At 48.0% G+C, this 27,549-nt stretch overlaps 1 protein-coding gene across 6 annotated transcripts in view; it reads left to right on the plus strand.

The window, feature by feature from the left end:
* The first annotated feature begins 497 nt into the window (after nt 1-497).
* NEIL3 (nei like DNA glycosylase 3) overlaps nt 498-27,549 on the plus strand; it is an 82,632-nt gene continuing 55,580 nt past the window's right edge. For 4 of the 6 annotated variants that reach the window (XM_073577802.1, XM_073577840.1, XM_073577823.1 and 1 more), the window contains exons 1-2: nt 499-708; nt 11,617-11,744. In XM_073577802.1, the coding sequence (XP_073433903.1) occupies nt 607-708; nt 11,617-11,744 (230 nt within the window). In that variant the 5' untranslated portion in view covers nt 499-606. Of the gene's footprint in view, nt 709-11,616; nt 11,745-27,549 lie in introns of all 6 variants that reach the window. The other 2 variants (XM_073577797.1, XM_073577812.1) reach the window with 1 other exon arrangement.

Genomic DNA, 27,549 nt, shown 5'->3' on the forward strand with positions numbered 1-27,549 from the left:
TCTGGCTGACAGGATGATGTGGGATATTATAGTGAATGTGGCTATGCGGAGTGGGCGGGGCTCTACACTCAGCTTTATATTATATATAGATATATATATATTCATTATAATTTGTTATAACTACCTGTAGTTACTATGCCCGGGCAGCGCCGGGCTCTTCAGCTAGTACTGTTATATTATCCATGCTTCTTTGCCCCCACAATATATCCTCAGAGCTTTCTCACTGAGTCTTGTGTCCCCATTCCCAACCTCAGCACAACGCTCCGTGGTCTCCACTCCAGCAGCCTCAGCACAGCGCTCAGTCCCGCTATGGTTGGCACTGGCACGGAGGAGGCCCCGCACCTTCCAGTGACTGACATCATTCCCCTCCCCTCACAGGAGCCTAAAGGAAAGTCGAGTCTATAAACACGTCTCAGACAGGCCAAAACGAGGAGCAGTTTACTTGACCAATCAATTGCCATGTCTGCAGAAGTTACCCAATGAGAAGTTTGTATACACTTTCCACTTCCTCACTCCGCGCCAATCAGCAGAGTGTGGGCGGTGTTTGCGGTCCCGGTTGCTGCCGCCACATTTTGAATCTCTGGAGTGGTGACAGCTGTCCTCGCCATGGTGGAGGGTCCGGGCTGCACGCTGAACGGGGAGAAGCTCCGGGCTCGGGTCGCTCGGGGACAGCGTGTGCAGGCCGTGCGGGGGAGTGCGGGAGGCACGGTAATGGAGCCGCCATGGTGGGAGGTGGAGGGTGCGCTGGTGCAGGCACGGATGGCGCCGCAGCTCCCCTCTCCGTCCTGGGGGCGCTCTTATGTGGGGCTGACGTTGGTTTCTTATTTCCATATATTTTTTATTTTTTTCTGAAATTAACGACAAAAATACAATAATGAGACACAAGTGCATCGAGGAGCCCTGATGGGAAGACACTGACTAGCAGCTACGACACTGAAAGGGTTAAATGTCTCTGGGCCGCTGAGCTCACACCGTTCCATAGCTGGTGTTACCCCACATCAAGGTCGCTCCCCCATTCCTCACCCGAGTTGTGACTTTAACCCCTTAATGGCGGGGCCAATTTTTACACTTCTAACCACTGTCCCTTTATGAGGTAATAACTCTGGAACGCTTCCATAGATCCCGCTGATTCTGACATTTTTCCGTGACATATTGCACTTCATGTTAGTGGTAACGTTTCTTCCATATGACTTGTGTTTATTTATGAAAAAAAAAACAGAAATTTGGCAAAAAATTTTTGAAAAGTTTGCAGTTTTAAAACTTAAATTCTGTGCCCTTTAAATCAGAGAGATATGTCACACAAAATAGATAATAAATAACGTTTCCCACGTGTCCACTTTACATCAGCAGTTTTTGAAACCTCATTATTTTTTTTTTTTTGTTAGGAAGTTATAAGGGTTAAAAGTTGACCAGCGATTTCTCATTTCTCCAACTTGTCTCTTCAGAGAGGAAGAGGACAGAACTCTAGTGCCCCTCGTCAGTGCAAAGTGTGTGATCTGGTTTGGCTGGGTGAGAGGCGTCGGACCGATATCCAAGAAGTACAGATGGTGTGGGTTCAATACATGGCTGCTGTGATTTATTTCTGGGGTGATGCATTGCATTGTCAGAGGGACCCGTCTAAATAAGAACGGGCTCTTTATTATTTGAGAAGCTATTTTGGAGTGCCCTATGGTTGGAAAATGAGATTGGGAGAACGACCATAGCTAATGGAGGCTTGTTCCACACAATTAATTACAGTACAAAGGAGACTCTCTTAGAATCAATCATTGTTGTGATTTTTGGTATATATGTCTGTGATTATGTTTGTCGCTCCATTATATATAATCACCCGTTTCCTTTCAGATCAGATAAGTAAAACTCACACTGAACTGAGCCTTTCTTAGGCGGAGTTCACACGTGGCGTTTTTTTCGCGTTTCCGCGGCAGTTTTAACCGCGCGATTTTGCCGCGAAAAATAAGCATCCCATGCATTCCTATGGGATTCCGCAATGCTGTGCTAATGCTGCGGTTTTTACCGCGGCGGAATCGCTTCGCGGTAAAAAACGCAGCATGCTCATTATTTTGCGGAATCGCGGCGATCCCGGACCCATAGGAATGCATTGTTCCGCTTCCTTCCCGCATGTGGCTGTGCACACCATGCGAAAAGTAAGCAGAACAATTGCGGATGGTACCCACGGTCCGGAGGAGAGGAGACTGTCCTCCGGGCTTTGGGTACCATATCCCTGTAAAAAATAGAATTATAAAATAAAAAATATTGTTATTCTCACCCTCCGACGTCCCGCGCAGCCTTCCCGCTTCTCTTCACGCTCCCGTTCCCAGTAGTCCTTTGCAAAAATGCCCGCGATGGCATCCAATCTCACGGGATCGCGAAGTCTCGCGGTCATTCGCGTGACGTCATCGCGAATTACCGCGAGATGTCGCGATCCCGCGAGAACTGACGTCATCGCGGGCATTTTCGCAAAGGATTACTGGGAACGGGAGCGTGAAGAGAAGCGGGAAGGCTGCGCGGGACGTCGGAAGGTAAGAATAACACCATTTTTTTATTTTTTTTTTACATTCTATCTTTTACTACTGATGCCGCATAGGCGGCCTCAGTAGTAAAAAAAAGTTGGTCACACTTGTCAAACACTGTTTGACGAGTGTGACCAACCTGTCAATCAGTTCTCCAAGCGATGCTACAGATCGCTTGGAGAACGCTAGCATTTTGCAAGCTAAATACGCTTGCAAAATGCTAGTTTTTCCGCGGGAATTTAAAATGCGATTTTCCCGCGGACTGGAATTCCGGAATTCTCGCGGTAATTTCCGCGAGAGTTCCGGTACGTGTGCACTTAGCCTTAATGTTTACCGTCTATAAATTAAGGGTCCCGTTTCACTTAGCGACGCACCAGTGATCCCGACAACAATACGACCTGTAAGGATCGCTGGTGCGTCGCTAAAGATCGCTAGTAAGCTGTCAAACAGGCAGATTTCTTCAGCAACGCAGCAACCATCCAGCCATCAAACACAGCGATGCACGCTGGCCAGCGGGACCCCGACGACGAAAAAATGGCCCAGGACATTCCTGCACGATCAGCAATATCCAGCAGGGGGGCCGGTCGCTGCTGCGTGTCACATTTAGCGAGATCGCTGTTGCATCACAAAATCGGTGACACATTAAGCCTCTTTCACACTTCCGTTTTTGACCATCAGTCAAAATCCGCCAGTTTTTGAAAGAAAGGAAGTCAGCCGGGGATTTAACCCTGAAATATATTCTCCCTCCCTCCCATCCTCCCACATCCGTTCACATCAGTTAGCAACGGATCCGCTTTTTGGCGGATTTTAACTAACACAAAAACCTGAAGTGTGAAAGAGGCCTTAGCAGTAAACTTCATCCACTATAAGTTCATGCTCAAAACCTATAACTCTGCCATTCATCTGCCCAAACAATCCTACTTCACCACCCTCATCACCTCACTATCCAACAACCCAAAATGACTTTTTGAAACCTTAAACTCCCTCCTGAAACCTAAAGTACTGGCCCCCATCACCAACATCAGCGGTGAGGATCTGGCCACTTATTTCCTAGAAAAAAATCAACCACATCCATCAGGATATCTCAGCTCAATCTCCTCAGTGCCTGGATCCCTTTCCCTGCCGCACCTCAAGCTCACTAGACATCTTTGAGCCTGTTTCAGAAGTTTCCAAGCTCCTCGCTTCTGCTCGGCCTACAACCTGCAACAGTGATCCCATTCCTTCACATCTCCTGCAGTCTCTCTCACCAGTGGTCACCACTCACCTGACTAAAATATTTAACCTCTCTCTTTCTTCAGGTATATTTCCCTCCTCATTTAAGCATGCTATCATAACCCCTTTACTTAAAAAGCCATCCCTGGACCAGAACTGCACTGATAACTCCAGACCTGTCTCTAACCTTTCCTTTATCTCTAAACTGGAACGCTTGGTCCACTCCCGTCTGATCCGCTATCTCTCGGATAACTCCCTTCTCGACCCCTTACAATCTGGTTTCCGCTATTTACACTCCACTGAAACTGCCCTCACTAAAGTCTCTAATGATCTAATAACAGCTAAATTGAAAGGTCATTGCTCCCTGCTGATTCTCCTGGATCTCTCTGCCGCATTTGACACAGTGGATCACCAGCTCCTCCTCACTATGCTCCGCTCTATAGGCCTCAAGGACACAGCCCTCTCCTGGTTCTCCTCCTACCTCTCTGACCGCTCCTTCACTGTATCTTTTGCCGGTTCCTCTTCCTCTCCTCGTTCCCTCACTATCGGGGTCCTGCAGGGCTCAGTCCTATGCCTCCTCCTCTTTTCTCTATACACTGCCCCTATTTGACAAACAATCAGCAGATTTGGGTTCCAGTATCATCTCTATGCTGATGACACCCAACTATACACTTCTTCCCCTGACATCACCCCTACCCTAAATCAAAATACCAAGGATTGTCTGTCTGCTGTCTCTAACATCATGTCCTCCCTCTATCTGAAACTAAATCTCTCCAAAACTGAACTTCTTGTGTTTCTCCCCTCTACTAACCTCACTCTACCTAACATCGAAATAACCCTTGAGGGTTCAACCATAACTCCCAGGCAGCATGCCCGCTGTCTTGGGGTCATATTCGACCCCGAACTTTCCTTTACTCCCTATATCCGATCACTCACTCGCTCTTGTCACCTGCATCTTAAAAACATCTCCAAAATCCAACCTTTTCTCACCTTTGAAACTGCTAAGACTCTTACTGTTGCTCTCTGGACTACTGCAACTCTCTTCTGATCGGTCTCCCTCTTACCAAACTTTCTCCTCTCCAATCCATCTTGAATACGGCAGCCAGGGTCATATTTTTGTCCAGCCGCTTCACCGATGCCTCCATCTTGTGCCATGCAAAACACAAGCCACGGAGACACCATCACATGTTTCTCAACGCAAGCAATGACTAGCCAGGTCTTTCCCCGTGAAGGAACAACCAAGGGAAGGGCAGACTCCAATGAAGGAAACCACCTATGCCAAAACATGGTATCCATCCACAGACAGCTGTTTCGGGGTATTGCTCCTAATCAGTGTAGAGTAGGAAACTGGCCAGTAGGAGCAATGCCTAGTAGAAGACTGTGAAAAATGAGGATGAATGAACTTATGGAGCTCAACATCCAACACTGCGGAGACGCCATCACATGTTTCTCAACGCAGTGATTCTAGAGCAATGCCCCCATCCCTTATGATAATGGTGTCTCCGCGGCTTGTTTTGCGTGTTTTTACATCCGTGGCTAGCAGCGGATACTGCGTCCAGGTCCATACGCCCAGGCACTACACCTGCACGTGTTCATGTAATCTGATCTACTGTTAAAGCGCCTCAGGCATTAACCTCTTAGGATTATAAGAAATTTATTTTTCTCTAACATTAATTGGTTCAAGTATCAACAGATATTAACTCATACCCACCAGGCATAAACTCTTACAGGCATAAAGCCCCTAGAGACTTAAGCTCCATTGCCTGTTCCAATTTCTCCCGGATTCACCAGAGCACTACACGTGTTATAGACAGTTGGTCATTGCAGTAACCTCCAAAATCACTGCCTTGTAATAGGATCTTATATAATTCTCCACTTTTAACTTCATCATCTGCACCAGTCGGCAGACTGACGAAGGCCAATTGTAGGCCTAAACGTCCTTTGTGACTGCCACAATAAAAACTTATTTTCAAAAAGGATCATTCAGTTGAGTGCCAAGTTACTTTATTACTCACTCCTAATGTCACTGTTTAAATTGTCTTAACTTGTATTGAATTTATTGTCTGTACATGTCCCCGCTTAATTGTAAAGTGCTGAGGAATATGTTGGCGCTATATAAATAAAAAAATTTATTATTATTATGGGTGACTATGGGCTGTGCATTATACTTGATGGGTGACTATGGGCTGTGCATTATACTTGATGGGTGACTATGGGCTATGCATTATACTTGATGGGTGACTATGGGCTGGGCGTTGTACTAATATGAATGACTATGGGCTGGGCAGTATATTATATGGTGGGCTATGGGGGTGCTTTATAATTTTATTATTTTTTATGTTGTTGGGAAGAGGGGTCAATTAGAACTTCAGCTATGGGGCCTCAGGACTTCTGTGTATACCCCTAGTGAGTGTAATGGTTTATTTTCTTTGATACCTTAATGAACGGGGGACATATATCAGGATGGGGCCAGGATGAGGGACATGTATACCAGGATGAGGGATATATATAGATGTATAATGTATTCGGGATGGGGGGGACCCTGTCTTAATCACTCATCATGGCCCATCAGACTCTAGTTACGCCACTGTTTGCAGTCTCTCTATGTGACTGCAGACTTGTGAATTCTCACATTGCACGCACTGCTCACTGTGAGGATTCTTCGGTAGCAGCGGGCATATGACCACAAGGGGCAGCACTGTGGCTCAGTGGATAGCACTGCAACCTTAGTTTGTATGTTCTCCCCGTGTTTCCGCGGGTTTCCTCCGGGTTCTCCGCTTTCCTCCCACACTCTAAAGACATACTGATAGGGAATTTAGATTGTGAGCCCCATCGGTGACAGCGATAGTAATGTTTGCAAAACTGTTATTGTTATTAAGTATGTGATTTTCATACTTTCGACCACATTATGACTAGACATGTCTGGCCTCGCTCAATTCCCTTGCATTAAGCAAAGCCACACCCATTTAGTTGTCACATGACCGCACGTATGGAAATCGCATCATAGCTTTCACACGCCCGGCGCAGACACTGTAATGCTGTAGATAAGCCCCCAATCCGATCTGTAAGATTAGAAAAATGTTTTATTATACTCACCCGGGGGCCTGTCCGGTCCAATGGGTGTCGCTGGTCTTGGTCTGGCGCACCCGATCCGACATGCAAGATAAGGGTTTTACTCACCCGGGGGGGCAGTACGATGCGGTCTGATGGGTGTCGCGGGTCTGGCGCTTCCCATATTCTAGCGCCGCTGCCCATCTGCTTGCTTCATGGTTCCCCGGCATCGCGCTACTGCGCAGGCGTACTGATTTACCCTGTTGAGGACAGAGTAAAGTACTGCAGTGCGCAGGGCCTCTCTGACCTTTCCCAGGGCAGAGAAGTACGCCTGTGCAGGAGCGTGGTGCCGGGGAGCCTGTGTGGATGATGCATGGACGCGTCATCCGTACGAAGCAAGCAGGATGACAGCATCGCAAGAACATGGGAGGTGCCGGACCAAGACCAGGGCCACCCCGCAGGTGAGCATAATAAGTTATTTTTCTTCTCTTGCAGGTCGGATCTGGGCAGATATACAGCGTTATGGAATGCTGTATATCAGCCCTGAAAGGTGATGGCCGTAACTTATATTGGCCAAACCCTGGTGACAGGTTTGCTTTAAGTCTAGACAATTCCTTTAACCCTTAAAAGAAATCTTATTCAGATCAGTAAAAAGTTGCAATTTACCAACTTTAATGCCAGCTTTTTTGATCAGTAGTCTCTCCGGCCAGCCTAAAAGAAAACGGATTTTGATGTGCATCTTCCTGTTTTGTGGTGCTTCTGTAAAGGGCATGTCACACTAAGAGATATCGCTAGCAATATCGCTATAACTAGTGACGTTATAGCGATATCGCTATGTCTGATACTTACCACCGACCGGCTCCCCCGCTGATGATCGCGCGAGAACGTCCTGGACTGTTTCTCGTCGTCAGCTTCCTGCGGCGCTTCCTGCTGTGACGACGAGCGACGCGTGGAGCCGGGCGGGAGGACGCAGGATCGCCTGGTGTGACAGGTAAGTAGCGATCCCCGTCCCCAGCGATGTCGCTGGTGAGATCTGCCTATGTGGCAGCTCACTAGCGACTACTTAGCGATGTACCAGCGATCCTGACCGCGTCATATCGCTGGTCGGGATCGCTGGTACATCGCTAAGTGTGACAGTACCTTAAGACTAGTGGCCCAAGGTCATTTAACACTTTAAAAAACTCCTGTTACTTAGTCACGCTTCACAGATTTGAATATCTGCCCGCTTTGAAGCCCAGGACCCATTTGGGCCAGGCTGCAGTGACCCGAATTTGATGTGGGTCATCACTATGTATGTAATGGTGGTGTGAGATCAGTGGCCCAGAGTCCTTTAACCCCTGAAAAACACCAGTTACTTATTCAAATCTGTGAAAAATGGCTATTTGCCCGCTTTGATGCCAGTTCTGATGCCCAAATCCATTTTGGGCCAGGCTGGAGAGACCTGAATTTGATATGGGCCATCACTATGTATGTGGTGTGAGATCAGTGGCCCGGCGTCATTTAATCCCTTTCAATAACGCCCTTCAGGGGCCACTTTCATGCCAGTTTTATAACTTTTGTAGCTGCCAGTAAGTCCATTCACATCAGCTACTCACTGTATTGTATTTTTTTGTTCTTGTTACACCTGTAAAAAAACAGGAAAAAATAAATTGCTGACTAAGAAACTGCCAAAGAAACCAACTTTAGCCCTGAATAAGAAAGTGGCCGAATAAGAAACCAACTCCAGTATCATGCTAATTTCTTATTCAACAGCTTCTTACTCACTGAGCCATCACATCTCTGTTCCGCCTCGTTCTGTCCATATAGGAGGAGCTGGGTAAAACCGATGAGAAAAAAAAATGCCTGAAAGCAGAAAATTTTTACTCAAAGTTGCTGAAAAATTTTGCGAGTTATCAAAGTCGCTTACACCAGAATTCTTTCAAAGACACTTTGATGAGAAGATATTCAAATCAATAAGTAATAATGGTCACTGTAGTTTTTAACCCTTACCCTTAGTGATTAAGGTAATACAGGCATCATTAGGTATTAGGAAAAAGCGCTCCTCAGACCTACAGGTGCCTGTCATATCCGGTCCCCTCTAACGTGTAATGTGGGGCCTGACATACCTGCCGCCAGGTAATGGCGCCTCCATGTGTCGTACTGTCGATGGCTGTATTGTCACCCATTGCTATACGATGCTTCCCAATGACAGCAGTGAGGGATCTATGTATAGCCACAATGGAGAGCAGATCACCAGGGTAGAAGCATATGTACCATGTATAGAGCATCGAGGAGACCAGAAATCTGTGCTTCTGGGATATTTCAGCTTCTCCATTAATATTAATGCCATTTTAATACCGCAGCTTTTCATCTCCTTTTCTTTCGTTTTCCCTTACAACGCCTCCGGCTGCCACAAAGCTTTCCTCTGCAGTCATTTCCCTTTTTAAATTGTATTTAAAGTGATGTCGACTTCATCTTTAATTACAGATTTGTGCTCAGCCCTGAAACGAAGTAATTGACCATGGAGTATACCGGAGCATACATATGCCAATGGTGGCGGTATAATTACCTGGCTGCAGATGAGCGCTGCCATCCATTAGTGACACCGGCAGCTCCTTTTTACTTTCCTTATTTGCGGTCCGAGGCTTTTTTTTTTTTTCTTCTCCGTCTCGTCCGGGCGCTGACTGCTATTTAGACTTTTACATTTCACATCATGTCGCTGACGTTCAGCCTGTGCAGTTATTCATCAGTGCTGTTGTACCCCTCCTGGATATTTGGGGAACATTTTGTTCTATGGCAGAGAGATGTCGTTTTAAAGAGATTTTGTTACATTAAATTATTAAAATAAATATTCCAGCAATCCGTTCTTAGATATAATGGTGCCGGCTAAAAGGGGTCATTTCACTGTGAATTTGCTCTTGGGGACATTCTCGGGGTTATCAATATGGTGGAGGGTAGGATAACGGAACGAGGCTATACATCCTGACTGCGCTGCTTATTAGGGTTCCTGTAATACATCGATGTCATGGCCGTCGGGAGAGCTTAGAGACCTTGTTATCCTACGTGAGAAAAAATCTGCATTTCTACCACACTGTATCTTCTAAATCTGCTACTAGTATATGGAATATTAACAAGGTGACCTATTTGGTTGGATAAATGGCTGTGGCTGCTGCCATGTTCTTCCCTAAATCATGCCGGCTGAGCCTTCCCATATGTTTCTATCGGTGACCTTTGCAGAAGTACAAGGTTTTTTTTTTTTTTTTTCTCAATTCCTAAAAGACTTAAAGGGTCTAGTGAAATGGCATAAATAAGGCCGTGCGCTTAATGAGCTGTGCGGAACCACCGGCTGCTGTGCCTTATGGAGGCTGCGTTGGTCCGATTTATGTGGTTTCTGTCTGGTACCAAATCCCTCAGAAAGTAACATCCTCGTCAGATCGGTCACAAAAGATTTGTGGCTCTGGGAATATTCATTTTGATACAAACACCCTCTATTCAGGTGTATTATTCAGAAACTGGATCATTGATTTAAAGGGAATGTCTGGCTGGTGAAGGCAAAAACATATATATGTGCATACTATAATACTTCCATTAACAAAGGTACCCCAATGTTAAAATATTGACTCCGGCCATAGCATCTGTACTTGGAATTGTTCCCTTGGACTGCTAATGCGTAGATCTAGAGGAGTACTGGCTTATCTATGGAAATAAGCAGTCAGCCCCATTCACACACAGCCCTCGCCATGTTCCAACAGAGGAAACGGTCCTGGGTAAAATCTATTCTAGAAGTTCTTTGAATCTGAACTGATATCTGGAGATCGGGGCACTTTTATTAAAGGGTCCCCCCGACAACTGGCACCCCCACCGATCGGCTAAAATCTGATCCAGGGTATAAAACGGCAGCCTCTCACATTATTTAATGGCAGCTACTGAGTTCTGCACCATGGCTCCATTCACTTGTATGGGAATGTATGGCTGCTGAGTTCTGCCCCAAACACTGGTCTGGCAATCACAAGAGCAGATTTCCATTGATTTCTTGTTGATGACCTATCCTTTGCGTAAGGTCATCAGGCTTTCTTTAAGTTCACGACATCCCTTTTAAATTTTAATTAATCTTTGAGTAGATATTTTTTTTTTCAAGCTGGACGTCCCTTTTAAGTCCTTGATCTATCCACTGCTTCATAAAGTAGAGCGTGCTAGAGATACCGTCACCTTTGTTAATTGAACCATAAGAATAAATGATATATCTTTATATTTTGACCAAAAACCCTAGTATGTAAAAAAAAAAAAAAAAAAAGTGGCGGGCTTGATTGTGGATAACTTGGTATGGTCCATTCTTATTGAATTAAGTTCCACCAAACAGGAAAATATTTATAAAAAAAAAAAAAAAAGTTCCATGGCAAGGAACAGTTCATCTTCTCTTCTACGATGTGGATCCATGAACATAGAAGATCTGAGCAGGCCCAGACAGCTCTATAACTAAATGTAGTTTATGAAGGTGTGAGTTAGCCCTGGTACCCTACCTGGTCCTTCACAAAGGGGGACACGTTTATATAGAACTGACAGGTCCTCTAAAGTGTGATGTAAACATGCATTAACCCTTCAGACAGACACTCTAACAAACCGGGCAATAGAGAGGGAGGTCACCACATCGATGGCAGGAACATACGGTGCATTTCCTGTTGCTTCTTTACTTGCAACTTTATAGAAGACACCATCTCAGTTCAGAAATCTCACATCTTTGCTACAGATTAAAAATGTTCTGTTGTTAGAAAGGCACAAAATTTAACTTTGTTTTATTTGAATTTCAAAAATACTATTTTTATTTTTTTAAATTTTTTATTTATTCATTGTTTTTAACTGATAGACATCAGCCACCAATGCAGCCCCCGACTCAAATGGCAGCGTTCTCCAATCTTTGGTTTCATGCAGCTTTACTGGGGTGGAAACTTTAGGAAAAGAACTCTTCATGTACTTCGGACTGAAGGCCTTACGGTAAGATATTTAATGTTTTCATCTGTTTATAAAGCTTTCTAATCTTGTTACGAATTCTTGTGCATCCAAACCCTAAAAGTGTCGGCCAATAGGTATTCCTCCTGTCTTCCCCCATATGTATTAATACTCGCTCAACTGAGCGTGCATTTGTTCTCAGAAGAGAAAGAGGAGTAGGCTGCTTATGTCCTGTGAAAATAGAGTCAAATATGTTAAAGAAGCACTCCCACTAAAATTCTTATCCTCTTAATATGTTGCAGTCATCATATTATATAGCTCTGTGTACTTACAATTGCTTATTTTGCCTTTCTGCACAGTTAACCTCTTCGCGACTGCCCACAGTAGATAAACGTTGGCGCTTGCTGGGCTTTGTGCAGCGCCGACGTTTATCTACTGTCGGCGGTTTTGTGCCCCCCGGGACCCCCTCATACCTTATAACACGGGGATCCCGGTGCACAATGCATGCTGGGACCCCCGACGTCATCGAGACCTGATTGGTTCAGGTCCTGATGACGTCGCGTCACAGCAGCCAATGAGAGAGCTCGCTGGGAAAGCTGCTTGTTTCCCGGCGATCTCCCTCATTATAACGCGACTTCTCCTCTGAGCTCATGCTGACAGATGAGCAGAGGTGAAGCAGCGTTACAGTGTGACTAGATCGCTGCCTGGCACAGCTGATCGCTGCCTGGCACAGCTGTGTCAGGCAGCGATCTTGTCACACAGTAACGCTGCTTCACCTCTGCTCATCTGTCAGTGTGAGATCAGAGGAGAAGTGGCGTTACTATGTGCCGGGCAGCGATCTTGTCACATAGTAACGCTGCTTCTCCTCTGATCATCTGCCAGTGTGAGATCAGAGGAGAAGTGGCGTTACTATGAGTCAAAAATACAAAAAATAAAAAACACAAAAATAAAAAAAAAAAGTAAGGAAAAAAAAAGCAGGTAGGCAGGCTAGGGGTTAGGTCTAGGGTTAGGGCTAGGGTTAGGGCTAGGGGTGTGTTGGGGTTAGGGTTGGAATTCGAATTGGGGGTTTCCACTGTTTAGGTACATCAGGGGCTCTGTAAATGCAATATGACGCCCGCAGACCATTCTATCAAAGTCTGCATTCCAGAACGTCACTACTTCCCTTCCGAGCCCCACCGTGTGCCCAAACAGTGGTCCCCCCCACATGTGGGGTACCAGCGTACTCAGGACAAATTGGACAACAACTCTTAGGGTCCAATTTCTCCTGTTACCCTTGTGAAAATAAAAATTGGGAGCTAAAAGATCATTTTTGTGGAAAAAAAATGATTTTTTTATTTTCACGGCTCTACATTATAAACTTTAGTGAAACACTTGGGGGTTCAAAGTGCTCACCACACATCTAGATAAGTTCCTTGGGGGGTCTAGTTTCCAAAAAGGGGTCACTTGTGGAGGATTTCCACTGTTTAGGCACATCAGGGGCTCTGCAAACGCGACATGACACCCGCAGACCATTCCATCAAAGTCTGCATTCCAAAACGTCACTACTTCCCTTCCGATCCCCACCGTGTGCCCAAACAGTAGTTTTCTTCCACATATGGGATACCAGTGTACTCAGGACAAATTGGACAACAACTTTTGGGGTCCAATTTCTCCTGTTACCCTTGTGAAAATAAAAAAATTGGGGGCTAAAAGATCATGTTTGTGGAACAAAAATGATTTTTTATTTTCATGGCTCTACGTTATAAACTTCGGTGAAGCACTTGGGGGTTCAAAGTGCTCACGACACATCTAGATAAGTTCTTTAAGGGGTCTAGTTTCCAAAATGGGGTCACTTGTGGGGGTTTCCACTGTTTAGGCACATTAGGGGCTCTCCAAATGCGACATGGCGTCCTATCTCAATTCCAGCCAATTCTGCATTGAAAAAGTCAAACGGCACTCCTTCCTTTCTGAGCTCTGCTGTGTGCTCAAACAGTGGTTTAGCACCACATACGGGGTATCGGCGTATTTGGGAGAAATTGCACAAAAAATTTTGTGGTTCATTTTCTGTTTTTACACTTGTGAAAATAAAAAAAAATGGTTCTGAAGTAAAATGTTTGTGAAAAAAAGTTAAATGTTTATTTTTTCCTTCCACATTCCATTCATTCATGTGAAACACCTGAAGGGTTAATAAACTTCTTGAATGTGGTTTTGAGTACATTGAGAGGTGCAGTTTTTAGAATGGTGTCACTTTTGGGTATTTTCTGTCATATTGACCCCCCAAACTCATTTCAAATGTGAGGTGGTCCCTAAAAAAAATGGTGTTGTAAATTTTGTTGTAAAAATGAGAAATCGCTGGTCAACTTTTAACCCTTATAACTTCCTAAAAAAAAAAAATTATGTTTCCAAAATTGTGCAGATGTAAAGTAGACATGTGGGAAATGTTATTTATTAACTATTTTGTGCAATATCACTCTCTGATTTAGGGCATAAAAATTAAAAGTTTGAAAATTGCAAAATTTTCAAAATTTTTGCCAAATTTCGATTTTTTTAACATATAAGCGCAGTTCATATCTAAGAAATTTTACCACTATCCTGAAGTACAATATGTCATGAGAAAACAATGTCAGAATCAGCAGGATCCGTTGAAGCGTTCTAGAGTTATGGCCTCATAAAGTGACACTGGTCAGAATTGAAAAAATTGGCCTGGTCACGAAGGCAAAAACAGGCTCAGGCGCGAAAGGGTTAATTCATCTCTTTTCCATTAGGTCTATAACATCACATGATTAAAAACTGACTAGCTGAATCCTTCTTAGCTTTATGTAGAAAAAGGAGGTCAATTTTCCCTGTATGACTTATGAGAAATCCCTGGTAGGGGGGAGTTGTAGAGGGAAATGATAAATGTAAGAACAAGAGACTTCCTGTTTCTACATAGAACAGAAAAAGAGGAGAATTACTGTATCTGGGTAGAAAGGCAAAATGAGCAATTGTAAGTACACAGTGCTGTATAATATGATGACTGCAATTTATTAAGAGGATGCAAACGTGATGGGGAGTGCTTCTTTAAGATTCAGTGTCGATCACTGGGAAAATGAGGAACCTCCATGCATATTAGATGATCAGCTGTTTTTTTAGAAATAAGTTGAATTGTCCAATAAATGTGTAATGTGTTTGCCCAATGTCACTCCTGAAAGTAGTATAGTTATTAGCCTCTCTGAATTATGGAGAGTGCGATATAGAGGTTATCACCCTGGAGTTAGTGATTTCAGTGGAGCTAGGCCTATCCATATGTCATGGAAGGGAACAACTTGCAAGTTTGAAAATTGCATACTGAACAAATTTTAGCTCTCTAATGAAGTACAATACATCATGAGAAAACAGTCTGAGTCACAGTCATTCGTTGAAGCATTCCAGAGTTAGTTGCAATAAACACATAGTGTAAATACAGGGAAAAACAGAGTGCCTCACCATGTCAATGTGCCTGGTAGCCTTGAATTTGCCAGCAGCGATCCAAAAAATTCCGGCTGATCGTCGGATCACAATGAGAGGAAGAAAAAAGTTGTCGGATCACACAGCTGAATAATCAAAAACAATTCCACATAGTGTCACTGGTCAAAATTGTAAAATTTGACCTGGTCATGAAGGTGTGAACATGCCTGTGTGTGTGATTTAACCACTTCCCAACATGTGCCGTACATATACTGCTCTGCTGGAGCTGCGTTCCCGCAAAGAGAAGTATATGTATGGCGCCGCGATCGCGGGGGCTCATGCTGAGTGCCACCGCAATCTGGTGCTGATGTCACCTCTATGTGAGATCTGACACTCTGCAGCAACACCCACAATCAGTTCTAGCTGATCGTGGGCATTTAGCCCTTCTGCTGCCGCTGTCAAGTGACAGCGACATCGAGGAGCATCACACAGGGAATGTGCTCGGGATGCAATCATGTTGTGCTGGTGGTCTCCTTGATGACCCACCAGCTGCAAAATGGCCGCTGGGTCCTTCAGGGAAGCTGACTTGTCGGTGCCTGCCTCCTTCGGTGCCTGTCAGCCGCTGATCTGATGGTCTGCAGTGCAGAAGCATTGCAGAGTATTAGATCAGTGATCTGTTGCTCTACAGTGATGTCCTATTTTGGGACAAAAAAAGTTATTAAAAATTGTAAATATTTTTTTACAATCCCCAAATATACAGCAAAAAAGAAAATATTAATTCAATAAATTTATTTATGTAAAGAAAAAAGCAAAAAAATACACATGCTGCGTCCAGAACGACCCCCTCTATAAAAATGTCCCACTAGTTAACCCCTTCAGTGAACACCGTAAAAGAGGCAAAAAACAATGCTTTATTATCATAACGCCGAGCAAAGTCAATAAAACGTGATCAAAAAGACTGTAAATATGAATGGTACCGCTGAAAATGTCATCTTATCCTGCAAAAAACGAGCCAACATGCAGTTCCATCAGCAGAAAAATAAAAGTTATAGCTCTCAGAATAAAGCAATTAAAAAATTTTTTTTTTTCTATAAAATTGTTTTCATTGTGTGAAAACGCCAAAACATAAAAATATATTAATGGGATATCCATGTAATCGTACTGACGTGAAGAATAAAACTGCTTTATCAATTTTACCGCATGCAGAATGGTATTAAAAAAAAAAAACCCCGAAAAACAATTCCTGAATTGCTGGTTTTTGTTCATTCTACCTCCCAAAAATTGGAATAGAAAGCGATCAAAAACCCAGCTGACAGCAGCTAAACATAAAAAAACAAAACAAAAAAGCAAACAATATAGATCGGGCATCGCTGCAATCGTACTGACCCAAAGAATAGTCGTCTTATGAATTACACCACACGAGCTGCGGCGTAAGAAATAAAACAAATTTTCTCCTTCGTCTCATTGGGGGACACAGAGACTGTGGGTGTGTGCTTCTGCCGTCTGGAGGCTGACACTAAGTATACAAAAAAAGAGTTAGCTCCTCCTCCGCCGCATACACCCTCGCCCCCAGACCGGGCGTAACTCAGTTTTTTGCTTAGTGTCTGATGGAGGCACACGCAGTCTGGAGCTCCAGACTAGATTTTTTTTTTTTTTTTTTTTCTTTTCTCTTCTTTTCTATGAAGATAAGACAGGGGCGACGGATCCTATAGAGAGGGTCCGATCTCCCCAAATCATCAACGGGCGACCACGTGTGAGTAACCCTCCACGTGTTTCTCTCCCGCACCGAGGGACACATCTGGGTCTTTTCCCCAGACAACCATTTTTCTTTTTTATTTTGTAAAGAGGCGGCAACGCATCCTGATAAGAGGATTCGGTTTCCCCATAACCTCAACGGGCGAGCACGTGTGAGCAACCCTCCACGTTGTTCCTCTCCTGCAACGCGATTCATTGAGGCCCCTTCCACCCCTAGGTAGTGAGACCAGGGGTTGAGTTGGAGGCGCAGGTGAGCCGAGGGATCGATGATTCGTCCCGATACCAGAAGCCTCCCCCTCCCTGCCCAGGGATGGAGTTGAGAGCACCCCAAGAGAGCCCCCACGGCGGAAGGCCCTGCTCACCTTTGATAAATGGGGAGGTCCGCCTCTCTCCCGGCACCGCAAGTACCCGGTGCTGCCCCCGGCGAGTAACGCCGCACGCCCCGTCTACCGGAGTGCGGCCGGAAGCCCCACCGACGGCCGCGGCCCCCGCTGCATGAGGAAGTCCGTGGGTATCGCGCGAGGCTCCGCCCGCCGACTTCCGGTGGTAGCCGGAAGACCCGCCCACTGACTTCCGGTACGGCTCAGCCCAGGGGGTGGAGAGCGGCGGGCGCACATAGTACCGGAGCGGAAACTCCCGACCCCCCTCCCCCCCTCGCATTTCCGCGGTCGTTCAACAGGAGTGGAACGTTACCTGTGGGTGAGTGCAACCCCGTTTCGAGAGCCGCACTGGTACTCAGGGAAGGGGTTACTCTCCTCCTCCTACCCTACCTTCAAGCTTGGGCAATATGTCTGGCAAAGGGAAAGCTCACTCTTTCCTATACGCTGTTTGCGTTTCCTGTGGGGTCAGGCTGCCAAAGGCGCAGGCGGGTAAATTTTGTGAAGCCTGCGAGTCGGAGCGCGCCCAGGAGCCCCCCACTGTTTCAGAGCCCAGGGGTCAGGACCCCCCCGGAATGGGCGGTATCTTTATCGCATTCTATGTTGTCCCTTACAAGGGCAATTGAATCCCTTCGAGGCCCGGGCAGGGACAAGGATGGTGGTCTGCCAGCGGAACACAGCTCGTCCACGTCTCAGGACCCTCCGACCGTTAGAGGCCGCTCCAGTTCCAGACAAGCTCATGGCAAAAGAGCTCGTTCCCCGTCGGCCGGGCCCTCCGGGGCTTCGGCGGCGGGTATTAGGGCATCTCGTTCCCCGTCGCTGAGCTCAGGGAGCGATCAGGATGAGGACGAGGAGGAGGAGGCCTGGAATCTAGAAAGCCTGGGGTACCAAGACTCGGTGGACAGCCTCATTGAGGCAGTCAACCAGACATTAGAGATCGAGGACGATGTGTCCACGGCCTCAGGTCACAAGGTCTCCTTCAAGAAAACCAGGCGACCACATAGAAGGTTTGCCACGCATCCGGAGTTCGAGGATCTAGTCCAGAAACATAGAGAACACCCGGATAAGCGTTTTGCAATGCAAAAAGCGCTGCAAGCAAAGTATCCGTTTCCTCCTGAGCTCCATAAAGGATGGGTGGAGTCGCCAGTAGTGGACCCACCGGTATCACGTTTAGCATCAAGGTCGCTATTGTCGATACCCAGTGTTTCTTCCATCAAGGACCCAACTGATCGCCTCATAGAGGGGCTTGCCCGCTCAGTGTATGAGGCAGCAGGGTCGGCTCTGGCCCCCTCCTTTGCGGCAACTTGGGTGGCTAAGGCCATGGTTTCATGGGCGGACGCTCTGCATAAGGCCCTCCAAGACAGGGATCTGCCCGCGGAGGTCTTGGAAGTTGCAAATCAGATATCAGGAGCGAGTGATTATCTCATCAGCGCCTCACTGGACGCGGCCGAGTGTTCGGCTGTGGCAGCAGCAAATGCGATCGCCATTAGGCGAGCATTATGGCTGAGGTTGTGGAAAGCGGATTCTATCTCTAAAAAATCCTTAACCTCATTGCCTTTTCAGGGCAATCGGTTGTTCGGTGAGAAGCTTGATAAGCTTATCTCAGAAGCCACAGGGGGGAGAAGTAGTTTCCTCCCGCAGCAGAGGAGTTGCCCGGCATTCAGGCAAACGCAGAGGCGTTTTCGGCCTTTTCGTAGCCCCTGGGGGGGGACTTCGGCCAGGGCATCCTCCTCCGCAAACGATGGCCAGAGTAGGGAAAGGCAAACCTCTTACAGGGCCAATCCGCTGGGTAGAGGCCGAGGCCGTTTGCCCAGAGCGAGGGGGGCCAGATCCCAAAAGCCTCCGGCAAAATGACTCGAGGCGCTTCGTACCTACGGACGACAGAGTGGGCGGACGCCTACTGGGGTTCAGCCACGTTTGGGTCGCAGTGGCACGCGACGCTTGGGTGGCGGAATTGATATCGTCCGGGTACAAGATAGAGTTTGTCGGACTCCCGCCACAGCGATTCTTCCGTTCCCGACTTTCCGGGACAGAATCGCAGGCGGAAGATTTGTTACAGGCCATAATGACGCTTCAGCGCAAAGGGGTCATTGTCCCAGTGCCGCAAGGCGAAGAGACGCAGGGTTTTTACTCCAACCTGTTTTCGGTCCCCAAAAAAGACGGGACTGTGAGGCCGGTACTGGATCTAAAGATCCTGAACAAATTCATCAGGGTCAGGCGGTTCCGGATGGAGTCCCTCCGCTCGGTCATTGCAGCCATGGATCCAGGGGAATTCCTGGCCTCGATCGATGTGCAGGATGCATATCTACACATTCCGATATTTCCTCCACACCAGAGGTTCCTGCGTTTTGCGATCGGAGGGCGACATTTCCAATTTGTGGCTCTGCCCTTCGGTTTGGCCACTGCCCCCAGAGTCTTTACAAAGATAATGGCGGTGGTTATGGCCATCATGCATGCACGGGGCATAACGGTACTACCGTACCTGGACGACCTTTTGGTAAAGGGACCGTCGTTTCAGGCGTGCCAGGGGAATGTCAGTATCACTCTGGATACCCTGGCCCGTCTAGGCTGGTTGATCAATCGAAACAAGTCGTCCTTGGTTCCAGCCCAGAGAATCGTATTCCTAGGCATGGTTTTCGACACCTCCCGGGGGCTGGTGATCCTCCCTCAGGACAAGGCGCGAAGGATCAAGCAGGGGGTACGGAACCTTCTACAGCCGGGCACCAGATCCATCCGGTACGGCATGAGTGTGTTGGGCAAAATGGTGGCGGCGATGGAGGCAATCCCGTTTGCCCAGTTCCATCTCCGTCCGCTTCAGCATGCGCTCTTGTCAGCATGGGACCGGGGGCTGCTGTCTCTCAGTCATCAGTGCAAGTTGCCTCCGCCGGTCCGGCGATCACTCCGATGGTGGACTCGCGACTCGTCTCTGGTCCAGGGGAAACCTTTTCCCCCGGAACAGTGGTTGGTGGTGACGACCGATGCAAGCCTGCATGGTTGGGGAGTAGTTTTCCAGAGTCACACAGCCCAGGGGCGGTGGTCCATTCGGGAGATAATTCTCCCGATCAACATTCTGGAGATACGGGCAATACAATTGGCCCTGCAACATTTTCAGCGGTTGCTGAGACACCGGCCGGTGCGCATTCAGTCGGACAATGCTACAGCAGTAGCATATGTCAACCATCAAGGGGGCACGCGCAGCCAGGCAGCCATGCGCGAGGTTGGGCTGGTACTGCGTTGGGCAGAGAAGAACCACGTGGTAATTTCAGCGGTGCACATTCCGGGAGTCGAAAACTGGGCGGCAGATTTTCTCAGCCGTCAGGGGGTCACGGCAGGGGAATGGTCCCTGCATCCCGAGGTCTTTCAACAGATCTGCCAACGGTGGGGGACACCAGACGTGGACCTTATGGCATCCAGAGAGAACGCCAAAGTACAAAGGTTTGTCGCTCGATCCCTCGACCCGCAGGCAATCGCAGCAGACGCTCTGGTGCTTCCGTGGAGCCAGTTTCGTCTCCCGTACTTGTTTCCCCCGCTGCCTCTGCTTCCAAGAGTCATCAGAAAAATAAGGAGAGAGAAGGTTCCAGCAATTCTGGTGGCCCCAGACTGGCCCCGGCGGGCCTGGTATGCAGATCTGGTTCAACTAGTGGTGGACGTACCTTGGCGTCTCCCAGATCGGCCGGACTTACTGTCCCAGGGGCCGATCTGCCATCCGAACTTAGGGGCCCTGTGTTTGACGGTGTGGCCATTGAATCTTGGCTGTTAACACAGGCAGGATTCAGGCGCGATGTGGCGGCCACGATGGTGAGTGCCCGAAAGCCTTCCTCGGCGAGAGTATATCACCGGACTTGGGAAGTTTTTTTCCGTTGGTGTAGGGATCGCGGAGTGGCTCCTCTGGTTTTTTCGATCCCCAACGTACTGGCTTTTCTGCAGGCAGGGCTGGACGCAGGATTGGCTCCGAGTTCGCTCAGAACGCAAATCTCGGCCCTGTCGGTGCTTTTCCAACGAAAGGTCGCTTCCGTCTGGCAGGTTAGGACGTTTATGCAGGGGGTCGCACATTTAGTACCCCCCTATAAGGCGCCGACGGAATCATGGGACCTGAACTTGGTGCTCAGAGCCCTTCAGGAGGCTCCTTTCGAACCATTGCAAGAAGTCTCCTTACCTTACCTGTCCAGAAAGGTCGTTTTTCTGGTTGCTATAACGTCTATTAGGCGGGTTTCGGAATTGGCGGCCTTATCTTGTAAATCGCCGTTCCTAACCTTTTATAAAGATAAGGTAGTTTTAAGGCCAGCTCCTCCCTTCTTGCCGAAGGTTGTGTCTGCGTTCCATATCAACGAAGACATTGTCTTACCCTCGTTTTGCCCGGCACCGGTGCACAGGGTAGAAAAGGCATTGCACACCCTGGATCTGGTAAGAGCCCTTAGGAGGTATGTGACAAGGACAGCACCATTCCGCCAGACAGACTCTCTATTCGTGATTCCAGAAGGGCAGCGGAAGGGGCTCGCTGCGTCCAAAGCGACTTTGGCCAGATGGGTTCGCCTGACGGTCCATGAATCTTATCAAATCAGTGGCACGCCGGTTCCGGCAGGAATCAAGGCACACTCGGCTCGAGCAGTGGGTGCCTCATGGGCACTGCGACACCAGGCTTCAGCGGAGCAGGTGTGCAAAGCAGCTACCTGGTCCAGTTTGCATACGTTTGTCAAACATTATAACGTACATACCCAGGCATCCTCGGATGCAAGCCTGGGAAGAAAGATTCTCCAGGCAGCAGTTGCGCACCTCTAATCAGGGGCGCAAATTAGCATGGATTGGGTGAGCTAAGATCCCGCCCAGAGGACTGCTTTAGAACGTCCCACAGTCTCTGTGTCCCCCAATGAGACGAAGGAGAAACATGGATTTTTGTGAGTACTCACCGTAAAATCCTTTTCTCCGAGACGCTCATTGGGGGACACAGCACCCACCCTATTAGCCAGTTGGCATTTACTTATTTTGAGTTATACAAATCCTTGTGTAAGGTTTAGGGTGGCCCCTTTTTCAGACGTATAATTTCTTGCCTGAGTTTAAGGCACGTTCTCCTACTGCTTATGCACTAAACTGAGTTACGCCCGGTCTGGGGGCGAGGGTGTATGCGGCGGAAGAGGAGCTAACTCTTTTCTTGTATACTTAGTGTCAGCCTCCAGACAGCAGAAGCACACACCCACAGTCTCTGTGTCCCCCAATGAGCGTCTCGGAGAAAAGGATTTTACGGTGAGTACTCACAAAAATCCATGTTTCCTGCTGTTGATTTATTCATTCTGCCTCCTAAAGATCACAGTAAGGCTTAGCTCACATGTATCCTGTGCTTTTTGTTGAGTGCTTACACCAGGGCTACCTTGTAAATATCTGAAACTCGTTATTCAGATGCAACCCCCGACAAGAATCCCTATATATAGGCAGCTGGAGACACACTGGATGCCTTCTGGCCTATGATCCATCGATCCATCGACTGCAAACTAGTTTTCTCTAGCAACCTTCCACGACAGCATAGGAGGTCGTCTCCACGCACTAATGGGGGACAAGAAGCACGAGTGGTTAAAAGGTCCCTCCCTCCTCCATCTCACCAGTGTCTTTCCTGTCCCCCATGGGGCATGGAGAGGTCTGGTGTGCTTTGTGGCCGGCTGCTATAGCATACCTGTGAATTTAAAAGCCGGGCAGTGGTGGTCGGTGGCGCAGCCTCCCCTCCTCCGTTCTGCTCCCGTCTGCTCCTGCATTCGGGACCGTTTCCTGGCCCTCCCGCAGCTCTCAGGCGTCTCCTCCTCCCCTGCGTGCTGTGCGACCCGGAAGTGACGTCACGCACGCGGGTCACTTCCGGGGTTGTGGAGGGCGCGCTGTCATTGCGGCCCCCATCTTGCTGCCAGCGCGCGGAGCTCGTCGGCATCTGCTGTGCCTGCTCCAGGACCCAGGGAGGAGGAGGGGGAATCGAGCTAATGCGCTGAGGGCGGAGTTAACTCTTCATTAACCGGCCAGAAGACGCCGACAGGTAAGGCAAATCCCCTGCTGTCATGGACGCTTCCTGCCCTGCATCTGCAGAGCCCAGCGCTGCCCCAGCCACAGTGAGTGTTACCTGGGGTCGATCCTAAGGGTGCGATCCGGGATAGAGGTCCTTAAAATACTTCTCCCCCTCTATCTTATAGGGAGAAAAGTCTGCCTATAAAAGCACCAATACGCCCAGCAAAACGGCCAAATGTGCCATTTGCAGTACGAAACTTCCCTCTAATTGGGAGAAAAAGTTATGTCAGGCATGCACGGATAAAGTGGTCAGGGCCGAGCACCCGTCATTAATTGACGAGATCCGCAGCTTGGTCATCAGTCAGGTTCAGACCTTTTTAGCTGCCCTGTCCCCACCTCCACCCCCTCAGATGATGGGCTCACCACCTTCAAAAAAACGGAGGATTCAGGTGGAGGATTCAGAATCCGAGTTGGAGAGATCATTCAACCAGAGCGCCGAAAATTGGGAGCAACCAGGGACCTCTAGGGCACCTGACGTTAGAAGGTATCTCCTTTCCACAGAATACGTGGAGGAGTTGATTAGCGCAGTACGCGCCACTATGGGCCTAGAGGATGAACCTTTCACGCAAACAGCACAGGATCGCATGTTTGGGGGATATGAAGGACCTAAACGAGCAGGCTTTCCAGTTCATAAAAGCATAGTGGACATGATCTCCCAGGAATGGGAATACCCTGAAAAACGCTACTCAGCCCCTTCAGAGCTCCGTCATAGGTTTCCTCTGGAAGGAGAGGAGTTTAAATGGGACATCCCGAAAGTCGATGTCCAGGTGGCAAGGGTGGTAAAGAAGACGGTTCTACCGTTTGATGATGCGTCTCAGCTTAGAGACCCGATGGACCGTAAAGCTGAAAGCCTCCTGAGGAAAACATGGGAATCCTCTGCGGCCACCTTAAAATCAGGAGTTGCGTCCACTTGTGTCTCTAGGTCCCTCTTTCAATGGATCGAGGAGCTAGAGAACCATATCTCGCATGGTACCTCAAGGAGTGACTTCCTTAACTCACTCCCGATCTTGCAGAGAGCCACGGGCTTCCTGGCATATGCATCAATGGAGATGATCCGTACTTCTGCCAGAGCCATGGTACAATCAAATTCTGCCAGACGAGCCCTCTGGCTTAAGACGTGGAGCTGAGACATTACATCCAAGGTTAAACTATGCTCTTTACCCTTTAAAGGTGAACATGTCTTCGGCCCTGCCTTAGATGAAATTCTGGAAAAGCCACTGACAAAAAGAAGGTGCTTCCAGAGCAGAGAACCTCTAGGAAACGTCTTTTTTGAGGCCCCCAGAATCAGTCGTCCCGACCACGAGGACAGGGGAAGATGGAGCTACACTAAAGGGAGAGGCAGGAACATCCTGGTCCCCCAGCAGCAGCAACAGCAGTCCCAAGAGAAACAGTGACTCGATCCCGGTGGGGGGGAAGGCTTTCGAGTTTCTTTCCTGCTTGGCAGTTGATTTCCAGCAGCCCCTGGGTCCTCAGTGTGATCAGAGAGGGCCTACTGCTGGAACTCGAATCCTATCCCCCGCGGGGTATAAGAGTCACCTCCCTACCATCTTGGGAGACCCCAGCTCTAAATTCCGTCATACTGCAGTTGCTACAGTCAAATGCCATCTCTCGAGTCCCTGTGAAGGAGCAGGGAAGAGGGCATTATTCCAGATTGTTCCTAGTAAGAAAGCCTACAGGGGAGTCGAGAATAATAATAAACCTAAAAGGCCTCAACCGACACATTGCATACCACAAATTCAAAATGGAGCCGGTAAAGACCGCCATTCCTCTAATAGGGCAGTCTTACTTTATGGCAACTATAGATCTGAAGGATGCCTATTTCCACATCCCCATCCATCCTTCCCACAGAAAGTATCTGAGGTTCGCGGTCCACCAGGGTCCAGAAATAAGACACTTTCAATACAACGTACTTCCATTTGGGATATCATCTGCTCCTCGAGTATTCTCCAGGATCATGACGGAGGCTGTGTCCCACATCCGAAGTCAGGGCATATGTATTGTACCCTACCTCGACGACCTACTAATAATAGGAGCCTCCTACCGCACTCTGGAACTACAGGTGACTCAGACCCTGAGCATCCTCCAGTCGTTAGGATGGATCCCGAACATAAAGAAATCTCAGATCCAACCCTCCCAGGAGGTGAAATTCTTAGGACTCCTATTGGATTCAAAAAATCAAATGTCCTTCCTCCCGGAGGAGCACCAGAGATCCATAATATCAAGGATCTCAGAGTTCAGGGAACAGAGGTCCCCGACCCTCAGGTCAGCTATGTCCATACTAGGATCTATGACCTCCTGTATCCAGTCAATACCTTAGGCACATGCCCACTCCAGAACTCACCAGTCCCATATTTTAAGAAACTGGAATCGGGATCACACCTGTCTGAACAAAAAGGTCCAGACCCCAGGGGTAGTGCGAGCCTCACTGGCATGGTGGATGGACCACAAGAACCTGTGCAGGGGAATCAACTAGTCTCAGACCCCTTTAGTCACGGTAACAACAGATGCCAGCAAAAAAGGCTGGGGAGCTGTAGGGTCTCGTCACCCATTCCAGGGGTTATGGAGCCAGGGAGTGAGCGCAAGATCCTCAAACTTCAGAGAACTGAAGGCAGTGGAAGAAGCTCTACTGGCAGCAAGGCACCTGGTCTGGGGCCAGCACATCAGAGTCTACTCAGAAAATATAACAACGGTGGCCCATCTCAGGCACCAGGGTGGTACGAGATCCAGCAGCCTGGAGGGCCTCTCAAACCGAATATTTTCCTGGGCCGAAAAGCACCTTCGCTCTTTGACAGCAATTCACCTGAGGGGTACCGCCAATCTTCAGGCAGATTTCCTAAGCAGAAAAAGCATCCAGCCTGGCGAGTGGACCCTGAGCAAATTAATCTTCCAGAAACTGGTCGACAGGTGGGGCCTCCCGTAGGTGGACCTGTTGGCCTCAGGAGAGAATGCTCAAGTGGAAAACTACTTTTCACTGAACCCCAGGGACAGATCTCTGGGAGTGGATGCCTTCGCCCACAGGTGGAAGTTCCATCTAGCTTACGCCTTTCCGCCAATCCCAATCCTTGCTGCAACCCTGAAGAAGATTCGGGACTATCAAACCCCGAGAATCCTAGTAGCTCCATTATGGCCAAAGAAGAGCTGGTACTCTCTGATTACGGAGCTGGTGGTAGACGGACCATTCATCCTACCCATGGAAGACTACCTTCTCTCGCAAGGCCCCCTACATCACCCAAACCTCCAGGGAATGAGGTTGGCGGCCTGGCTACTGAAACCCAGATCCTGAGGGCAAGGGGCTTATAAGAGGTGGTAATAAAGACCCTACAGAAATCCCAAAAACCGCTCACTATCGCCATATATAATAAGATATGGAAGAGGTTCTCTTCATGGTGTCTACCAGACTTACCTGACCCAGAGAAACCTAACATTTCTCGTATCCTGGATTTCTTGCAGAGGGGGCTAGAACTAGGTCTAAAACCTACCACATTGAAAGTACAAGTGTCAGCATTAAGTGCTATGTTCGACTGTGACTTGGCCAACCACAGGTGGATAAGAAGATTTAAGACATCGGCCACTAGACTTCATCCAAAAAAGTTAATAACAGTCCAAACATGGGACTTGAATGTGGTGCTTACGGGACTCACTCAACCTCCCTTTGAGCCCTTGTCATCCTGTACTTCTCAGCTCCTCACCTGTAAGATGGCCTTCCGTGTAGCAATAACTTCAGCAAGGCGAGTAGGAGAGCTCCAGGCGCTCTGTTAGGGAACCCTACCTAACTGTTAGAGATGATTCCATAGTTCTCTCTCTTGACCCATCTTTTCTGCCGAAGGTAGTGTCCGACTTCCATAGGTCACAGAATATAGTCCTTCCGTCATTTTGTCAGAACCCAACGAACCCCAAAGAAGAGGTGTTTCATAAGCTGGATGTAAGATGTATTGTTCTCCACTACCTGAAGTGTACCAAACCCTATAGAGTCGACCACAACCTATTTATCCATACCTCTGGCCCAAACAGAGGGAAGAAGGTGGCGAAGAACACCATTGCCAATTGGATTAGAAAGGCTATCTCTGAAGCTTACCTGACGCAAAACATCACTCCCCCTGCTGGGATCAAGGCGCTTTCAACACGATCTACCGCTACGTCATGGGTTGAGAGGGCAGGCGCATCTTCAGAGCAGATTTGTAGGGCCGCAACTTGGTCCTCCTTACATACATTTACTAGACATTATAGATTAGACCTTGTATCCAACAGAGATCTAGTCTTCAGCCGAAAAG

This window comes from Dendrobates tinctorius, unplaced genomic scaffold (assembly GCF_039654945.1).
Source record: "Dendrobates tinctorius isolate UK_male_01 unplaced genomic scaffold, ASM3965494v1 ptg000008l, whole genome shotgun sequence".
Taxonomy (NCBI): domain Eukaryota; kingdom Metazoa; phylum Chordata; class Amphibia; order Anura; family Dendrobatidae; genus Dendrobates; species Dendrobates tinctorius.